General features: G+C 45.6%; 1 protein-coding gene across 1 annotated transcript in view; it reads left to right on the forward strand.

The window, feature by feature from the left end:
• ITIH5 (inter-alpha-trypsin inhibitor heavy chain family member 5) overlaps positions 1–9,420 on the forward strand; it is a 72,094-nt gene that overhangs the window by 12,258 nt on the left and 50,416 nt on the right. The window contains exons 3-5 of the mRNA XM_019509603.1: positions 2,868–3,031; positions 5,267–5,374; positions 6,783–7,033. Of these exons, the coding sequence (XP_019365148.1) occupies positions 2,868–3,031; positions 5,267–5,374; positions 6,783–7,033 (523 nt within the window). The remainder of the gene's footprint in view (positions 1–2,867; positions 3,032–5,266; positions 5,375–6,782; positions 7,034–9,420) is intronic.

The raw sequence follows: 9,420 nt of genomic DNA on the forward strand, positions 1-9,420 counted from the left end.
TTCAGTAGACTACTGTGTGCCTTAGCGTAATGTCACCATTTTTCACGTGATACTTGAATCCACAGTAAAGTAGTCTGCTGAGCACTAAAGTGCATGTGTAGACATGCCCATTGTGTGTAAAACTAATTTTAATGCTTCAGCTGTTTATCCTTTACTTTCAGAGGATTTTATAGCAAATCACAAGCAAGTCTCTTACAGGAGTAACTCAGATAATTAGTGGCATTTTGAAATAAGCCTGAACCAAAACTCCAGATCAGAACTTTTTCCACCTTCTAATTAGAGGTAATGAGAGCGTGTTTATTTTGGAGGAGTTCACTTAGCTGTAACTACTTAAAAACACTTAGAAATTCCCACAGGGAACTGGAATTTGCCCTGGGCTGGTATTAAATACAATTTCCAGTGGCATGCCATAAGTCTGTAATTAGGAGATCTAGATTTTAACAGCCATGTCAGTTAGGTTTGTGGTGTTCAGTCAGATCAAAACATAGGATCTGAGTGCATCCTCTGTCTTATCTGGGACTGTCACTTACTCTTAGCACAGCTACATGAGATATTTACTGCGGAGTAGACTGGCGCTGCAGTTAATGTCTCAGGGCGTGCGTAGATGAAACAAGGACCCTAAATTGAAGTGGTGGGTTTTAAAAAACACCATTTCAATTTAGGGCTAATTAAACCCCCGTGTCGTGCACACACCCCGCTGATTTACCTGCCTCTCTGGCAGGGAGGGGAGGGCGAGCTGCCAGTGGGCAGAGCGGTCCCTGGGCTGCAGGGAGCGGGGTGGCTGGTGCTTCCCTCTGTGACAGTGACAGCTCCCCCCACAGGTGGCACCTGCCCACAGGCACCGAGCTCGGGCAGTCCTGGGTGGCACCGCAGCTGCAGAGAGAAGCACTATGCAGCTCAGGCAGGCAGGCAGGCTCCAGGGGAGAAAAAAGAAAAGATCAAGCTCACTGCTTTTCTAGGGCAGAGCCTGCTTTCCCAGGCTGCTGCCAGGCTGCCTGCAGGGCCATGGAGCTGCACGGAGCCCAGTGCTTCACTCCGCAGCTGTAGGGGCAGCAAGCTAAAACTCCTCGAAGGAGTTTTAGTTTGCTGCGTCCCAAGTCATTTAAGGCGTATTACGCAGCTGAATTTCCTACAGCGGCTGGAATTACTGCACAATACACCACCGAGGCGTGCAAACACCGACACCATTAAAGCGGTGCAAAAGCATTTAGCCCACTTTAAAGTGGCGTGCACGCACGCCCCTCATTTCATCTACATGCGGCTTAGTGTCTACACATGCAGGGCTATTAGGCTGGAGTAAACTAATAAACTCCATAGAAGGGTAGTACTTGTAAATATAAGTACTATCTTGCTGCAGAGTTTTTTACTCCGCAGCAGCACATGTGTAGATGCTGCCCCAGTTGCCTCAGGCACGGGGGGGCTTCAGCGTGGGGGCTGCCTGCCAGCTAGTCCCAGACTGAAGCACCCTTGTGCCCCAAGCCAGCCCCTCTGCAGCATGCTGAGCCAGGTTGGAGGAGCCCTGGACTGACAGGCTGACTCCCAGGGCTCCCTGCCAGCTGGGGCTGCTCTGACACAGCTCAGCATGCTGCAGTCCTGGGCACATGTTCAAGCCGCAGCCGGGAGCAATAAACTTACACCGGAGCTTATTGCTTTGAAGTAATTGCACATGTAGATGTGCTAGCTGAGGACCATTTTCTTGATTTCAGTGGGACAGTTACCAGAGAAGATACAGTTCATTATAAGACAGATAGAAACGGGACCTACATTTGCTAAGCTACTGAGAGTTATGTATTTATTTTGGCTTATTAGTGACCTATTTAACTCTTTAGCAGCTTTCCTCTTTTTAAAGATCTGTCTTTAACCCATTAAGCCAATGTGCCAGAGAAATTTTACTTGTGGCTGTGTTAGAGTAGCTAATTTCATATAGTCTATCCTATACCAGACTTCTTCCAAGGACATATTAGCCATTAAAAGATTTAGTTACGCAGTTGTCAGCTTCTTTAGTTTCAAAGCTCATGGGTTTGCACCCCCCCTTGAATTATTTTTTGAATTCCAGGTTCATTCTAGGACTTGTGTACAAAAGCATATTCTTCAGAGATGTAAATTTGCCTTCAAGTCTCCATGACTCCAGCATGGATCATTAGCTTTGGTCCCTGCTGGAAGATGGCCAGAGCACTTTAAAAAGGACATGTTGCTCACTGAGCCTCAGCTGCATGCACGTGTTTTCCACTAGGCCTGGTCAATCCAGCTTTGGAGACTTATGAACAGAACCTCAGTAGGTATAAATCATCCTGACTGTACTGAAGTAAGCATAGCTATCCAGACCTACACCCGCTGAGGAGTTGATCCTTTAATTGTAATGACTATAAGCTGTATCCTGTGGAGACCCTACGTTCACTTTTGCATAAAGGTTGTACATTGTAAAAGGAAGATCTTTTTTTCCTTGGGCTCCTGTCCCATTTAGCCATAAAGAGAGAGGGTAATCACATCCCTCGCAACACCACTCATAATCCCAGATTGAGAACCTAAGCTAATATGTGTCCAGACTTTACAAACCCTTTTTGTACCATGCGCTTCAGCAAATTCAGGATTCAGTCTTCATGGACTATGTCCATGTATAAACTTTCTCCATTGATGGAAAATACCATCCTGCCTGGATGACGTTCAAGGAGCATCATTTTGTGACACTCCTGTTCATGGGGGACACAAAATAGTTCTCATGCTCTTCAGCCTGTGGGCTTTTATGAGGTTTCTTTGTTTGCACGTCATATTCAAACCTTGGGGTCGGCAGAGAACTGCTCAAGGAAGGGGTTGTTTGGCTTCTTCGTGTTAATGTTTCTAACAGACAACCTGTCCAATTTCTACAGGAGACTAGGCCCCGGATGGCCGAATTCACGGTGAAATCCACAATCATTTCTCGCTACGCCTTCACCGCTGTTTCCTGTACCATGGTGAACAGCGGATCTGAGGCCAAGGAAGGCGTGTTTGAGATGCAGATCCCCGCTGCTGCCTTTGTCTCCAATTTTACCATGTAGGTTATGCTGAAAGCTGGAGGGGAAAAGGCTTTCCCAGTCAACAAACACGTTTGTGACTTCAAAGATATTGTCTCATTCTGCACAAAGATGAGACCCTTTCAAAGATTTTTTTTTATTTTTTGTGAAAAGGATAGAGAGCAATCACTCCACACAGCCCAGTAGTTAGGTTGCTCTTTCAGGTGATACGTTCTTCTCTAAACGAGGCAGAGTAGAGACTTGAACTTCAGTCTTGTGCAGCTCATGCAAGTATCCTGACCATGAGGCTACTGATTATCCCAAAACAGGGCATTGCCTAGGACTATAGGATTGGAAGGGGCCTCGTGGGCCATTGCATCCAGTCCTGGGAATTCACAGGCATTTGTTGACCCGAGGACTGCCCAAAATTGCTACTTCCAGTCGTCATGCACTAAGCTTTGATTTTAAAAATTGGGGCGTTTTCCAATGCAAAACGTTTTCTTGGAAAACTCCTGAAGGGTTTTAATTGTGCACCATCTCACCTGATGTGCTGTGTGGTAGGTGTGAGTAGGGAAAGCAAGGGGAGCTATGACATTTTCTGAGGTTCAGTCTAAGGATACACTGGAGAGAGAACCTTGAAGTGTTTTAGGCTGCTTGAAAACTCTACGTGCTTTGGGTTTTCTGGTGCCAATGCCTAGAAATATGCTGGCAAGGTTGCTCTGAGTAAAGCTGCCAGTAGGGAAAGGTAATTCTATTTCTTGGTGATTGTGATATTTCAAACTGAGTGCTTTTTGATGTATTTTTGATTTGGACTAACACCTCCCAACTGCAAAATACCCAGAAAAGGGAATGGGGCTGGAACCAGTTGAAGCCCTGGAGTTTCGCACTATGTCACAGGTACACGGGTGTCAATCCAAACCGTGCCTGGGCTCCATTGATCCTCTCTGAAATTATTTTCAAGGCACCAGCAAAGCAGTTTGGTTGAAAATTTTCCAGACTGCTCTTGTTCCTGGTGCTATAAAACTGGGGTCATCTCATGTCCTTCAGGAGGAACCTCTCTTGGTTGAGTAATAGAGCTAGCAGGACCACGTCCTTGGAGCTATGACCACTAAATATATGGAGGGAGGAGTTGGCAGAGCAAACGGGGAACTCTGTGGAGGCAAATAATGCAAAAACTTGGATTCTATAACCAAGAGGAGCCTGATCCAAAACTAATTGAAGTAAATGGAGAATCTCACATTGACTGGAGTGGGCGGTGGATATTGCCCATAAAAGGGTCTTGTTAAGTTAGAAGGAAAACCAGTTATGACATGGGAATTTATAAAGGGTCTGGTAAACTTAATATCTCAGCATTAGGACATGGCAAGACTTGGCTCAGTGCCTTGAGAAAAGTGCCTTACAAACAAACCTGGGCAAAAATGCCCCCAAATGGTGATGAACAACTGCCCCCCGCAATGTTAAAAAGTATAAACAGCTAGACCTTGATGGAGACTCAAAACAGCTAGACCTTGTTGGAGACTCAAAAATGGCTCCAGATAAAATCTGGGTTATATCTGTTGGGTGATGCCTGATTCTGATGAAGCTTGGGATGGAAAGCCAGGACTTCCCTCTCCTTCAGCTTCCTTGAAGAGGCAGCCAGGCATTGATCATGAATTTAGTAGCAGGGACGTCGGAGGGAGGACGTTTGTGCCCGGAGCATGTCCAATGGTTAAGAATTCGGCTTTCTGGGGGGAGACACTGGGCTGAAACTGCCACATAAAACAATTGTTCTGCTGGCTCTTTTCTCTCTCTACTGTATTTTAGAATATCCCATAATATTCCCCAGTTGGTGTTCACTGTCCAGTGTCTCGTTCCCAGAAAGAAGTATTTGGTCAGACAGAAGTCTGCATTCAGTAACCAGGGTTTATGTGGTGCAATATGTTGGACCAATAAACCCCCCTGCATAGTTGCCCTTGTACATAGCTTTGCTCTTTACTTTGCATATTTTCACCTTTCTTTATTCCCTTTGGAATGAGCTACTTACCTAGTGCAGCTGGGGTTTGGTAGTTGAGAAGTGTTATGAATAATCCGGGAGTTATTGTAACCTTGGAGCCAGATAGGAAAATTGTGGTTCAGCATCTGAGTCGATGTTTCTGTCGCTTGTTCGCCTTTATTGGGGTTGTTCCGGTTGGCCTTATTCCATGCCCAAGCAATGTCACTGCGGCACGATGAGCCGCGTGCCTGAATTTGTCTCCGTGACTGTGGATCTGTAAGGCTGATGTCTCCGATCTCTCCAGGATTGCTGGGGACAGGACGTACCATGGAGAAGTCACAGGGAAAGAAAAAAAACACAAAGATGAAGGCAAAGAGAAGGACAATAAGCGTTCTAGTCCCACGGACAAGGGGTAAGTCTCCGTCCATTTAGTTTGGGGCAACTAAACTAAATGTCTTCCTCTTTACCTTTTTGAGGCTTTAGCTTTAGTTCTTAAATACTAGCTTCCTTGCAAGGGGCTCTGGATGATTAAGCCTGCCAATATCCTGGTGGGGGCGATACATATTATCACTTCCCAAGAGAGAGACTGGGAAACTCAGGGGCACAAAGATTAAGTAACTTGACCATGGGTGTAAAATTAGTCACTGACAGCCAGAAAAAAACTCAATAGGCCTGGTGAGTGATCCGTTGTTCATAGACAGAACAGTCCAGGACACACGGGGGGAAAAAGCATCTTCAGTCTCCTTCATATGTGCACTCATTTATATGTGCACTCATATGTATACTCATGATTATGCTTTCTCAGCTATGTCACAAATATACTGCCTTCTAGTTTCCTGGGTGGTCAAATGTGCCCTTGATGTCTCTATAAGAGATGCATAATATGAGCCTGCAGTGCAGGAATTTCTATTGTCCATCCACTTCAGCATCTCGCATAACCAGAAGACGATGCCCCTGAGGAAGACTACCCAAGCCAATAACACGCCTGCAATTCCATATAGCATGCAGTGAAAATTTTCCTCCTGACCCTGGCTGCTAATTGGCTTAAGCCTTGAAGTTTAAGGGTTGATGATGACCCTTATAATATTTATCTGAGTTCAGGTAACTTTAGATAGTGAGACCCTGATCCTTTTTTTTTTACATACTTGCTAAGTGTTATACATGAGTAGTGCTCTGTTCTCACGTTAACGCTATGTAGCATTCCCAATAATTTACTCTCATCCTGTTGTAAGGCTTCTTATTTTCTCCTTTTAAATAATAGCCTAGATATATGTCAGTCTCTGTTTGGACAATTTATGGCCCCTGCTGCCAGAGTATATAAGTGCCTCACTTCACCCCTTATATATACTTATACATATATGTACCTAAGCACCTCACACATCACCCCTTAGGAGATAGGGTAGTGTCATCATCCCTGTTTTATGGATAGGGAACTGAGGCACAGAGGAAATAAGAGCCAGATCCACACAGCTGTGTAGGAGCCTAAATACCTTTGTAGACCTGGGCCTAAGTGACTTAACCAAGGTTGCATAAGAGATATGGAAGAGCAGTGAACTCAGCCTGGGTTTCAGGAGTCCCAAGCAAGTACCTAACTTACCGTACCATCCTTCCTCTTTGTTTCCTCTGTAATTCATGTTCCTTTTTAATGAACTTGTCATATCACTTGTTCCATCTTAATAATCTCAGTCCTTTTAAAACTCCTCTTTTTATGGAAGCTCCCTGCTTACACATGGCGTTTTACACGGTCATTTATGAGGGGTTGCTAGCTGAGGACATAAAGGACCTGACTTCAGTGAAGCCCCTTTGAACTTTCCTTGCAGGGAGAATGGATTTGAGATGTTCAGGGCATCTGGCACCATTCCCCGCAAGACCCAGGCTGTCTTCCTGCTGCATTATGAAGAGCTCTTGCAAAGGCGTCTGGGGAAGTACGAGTACACAGTCAGCATCCGGCCCCAACAGCTTGTGGGGAGGTTACGAGTGGAGGTGAACATCCTTGAGAGCTCAGGCATCATTTCTCTGGAGGTGCCTCCTCTTCGAAACAGTCGGCAGAGAGGCAATGGGAAAGTCATAGGTGAATCGAGATAATATGGCCTACCCTTGTCCTTCTGGCTGTGATTGCATCGCTTCTCATGACAAAGGTTGGGCGGGTTGTGGTTACTATGAGATTTCCAGCCATACCTCTGACTGCTTAGTAGTCCATTCTCAGTCATTAATCAATGCCCACTCTCAGGAGACCCAGATTCTGTCTTTAATCAGTGGTCAAATATTGCATTAGGCAGTACCGTTTGGATGAGTCCTAAATCTGAAGTCTGGACCAATGGATGGCATTAAAGACTGTGCGGCACTTCTCATAAGGGTAGCAGGTAGGAATAGCCCTGGTGGCCAGGCAATGTGGGCAAATTACCCCTTCTGAACCATTATTCTGTAGTATTGTTATCACACTCCCCTCAGTGGTGACTGCATTTAAGTGATGTCAGCTCTGTGCACTGTCTGCATTTAGGTCCTTTCTCTTCTTGCCACAGGCAGGCTTGTCCCAACTTTGACAAGGCAGTTAAGTCATAGATTCCTTTCTGTGGACTGATACCTTGATGGGGTAGAGAGGCTTGCATGCACCAATGACCCTAAGAACAACACCATCCGGAGTCTTGTACTCCTGGTAGGGCCGTAAAGTCAAAGGCGAGGTATCAGATGAAGAGCAACACAGCAGAAAGACCTCAGTGGTGGAGCAGGCAGATGCAGGAGGCATACTTCTCAATGGCTGTGAAGGTGGATGAAGGCTGCAGTAGAGGAGTAACTTCGGTTGTCTTGGATCCCTTTGCCACTGGACACTAAGGTCCACGTGGCTGTTTATGCTCAATGGCCTCCTCACATAAAACAAGTCACATGCAGGCTTCTCCCACTGGTGCATTTGACCCGTAGGAGCGATCATCCTCTACCAAGGGGGATCACTGCCGCTATTGCAGTAATAAATTAGTAATGACCAAGAAGGATTTGCAGGGTCCAGGTCCATATGAGCTCCAGCAGTTGGGAGTTCAGCCTTACTCAGAGACTCATGGCTTTTGTTGTTTGAAGCTAAAATGTGTGTATGTATTAGAGGGCATGTGGGCCGATAAAGAAAACTTTGAATCCTTTTGAAATTAAGACCTGATCCACAGCCAACTTTGGGCTTTGAAGCAGGCCTTTAATGCCTATGTTCAGCATCTGAGAAGCTGTTTCTCTGGCCCCGCATCTCCTGGGAACTGTTTATTTTAAGTAAATTGTTTTCCCATCCATACGTGCCAAGGCAGGGAGGAAATCCTGCATTTTAGAACATGGGAAATTCCAGGAGGAAAATCCACGCTTTGCCAAAGCAGTAGACAGCAGGTGTGGTACAAGAGTCTAATGTTGTATCATAAACTGCCCTTGTTGGTGGTTTCATGACACAGAAGTTATTGTTTCTGTGCAAATTGGCAGCATGGAGCACAGGATGCTTAAAAACTATTGTACGTTAGCAAAAAAAAAACAGGCTAGTGGTTAAGGAGGACATGGCCTTGCATTGGGACGTGTGTTTGCAAGGCCAGATATTTAGTTGATGTAGTTCCAGTGATGTCGGTGGAAGGAAGTTGATTTACTCACAGCTCTGGCCTAAGACTCTCAATTTGAAGTCAATGGATATACAGTAAAACAAAGGGCCCAGTCCTTTTCCTACCGAGGACCGGGCCTGAATGCTACAGCTATTTTATGAGTCTGATTCAAAAACCCTCAAGTTAAGACTTGAGGGGTTGTGGGCTTTGGGTCAAGCCATGTATGTACATACACACACACGCTTGTGTCAGCATTTGCTGTCTTTTATGTAGGATTTAATTTTAAATGTTATCTTCCCCTGGGATTCAGCATAGGTGGGAGGAGGAAGAATATCAGGTTTTATCACAGATTATGTGCATAAATGCTTCTATGCTTTCCCTCAATGCATGTGGCCCTGATCAAAGCCAGACCTGGGGTAAGGAAGGAGAAACACCATTGGTCTGTTTTAGCATGGACATTCCTGCATTTAAATGATTTCTGCATTAAGTGTTTCTTTCTCACTGGTAACCTGCGAGCACTGCTCATTCACTATATGGCAAAGAAAGAATCATGGGCAATATTACCAGAAATGGCCTAGACAGCCAAATACGCTTTGGCTGCTAAGTCTATCACCTGGTCAGGCATCAGTCCTGCTACATGTCTCTGGTGTGCCTAAGTCAGGGGTGGGTCAGATGCAGCCCGCCAGGCCAGTCTATCTGGCCTGTGGGGCCCCTAAAAAATTTAGAAAATTAATATTTATCTGACCCTGGTGGCCCTTGATGGCTTGCCAAAACTCAGTAAGCGGCCCTCCGCCCAAAATGATTGCACACCCCTGGCCTAAGTGCATGGACATGTGAACAGTTTACGTGGCCTAAAACAGATTTGCTTTGCTACCCATCCACTGCTCTCTGGCAA

This window comes from Gavialis gangeticus, unplaced genomic scaffold (genome assembly GCF_001723915.1).
Source record: "Gavialis gangeticus isolate Ggan-Ray unplaced genomic scaffold, GavGan_comp1, whole genome shotgun sequence".
Taxonomy (NCBI): Eukaryota; Metazoa; Chordata; order Crocodylia; family Gavialidae; genus Gavialis; species Gavialis gangeticus.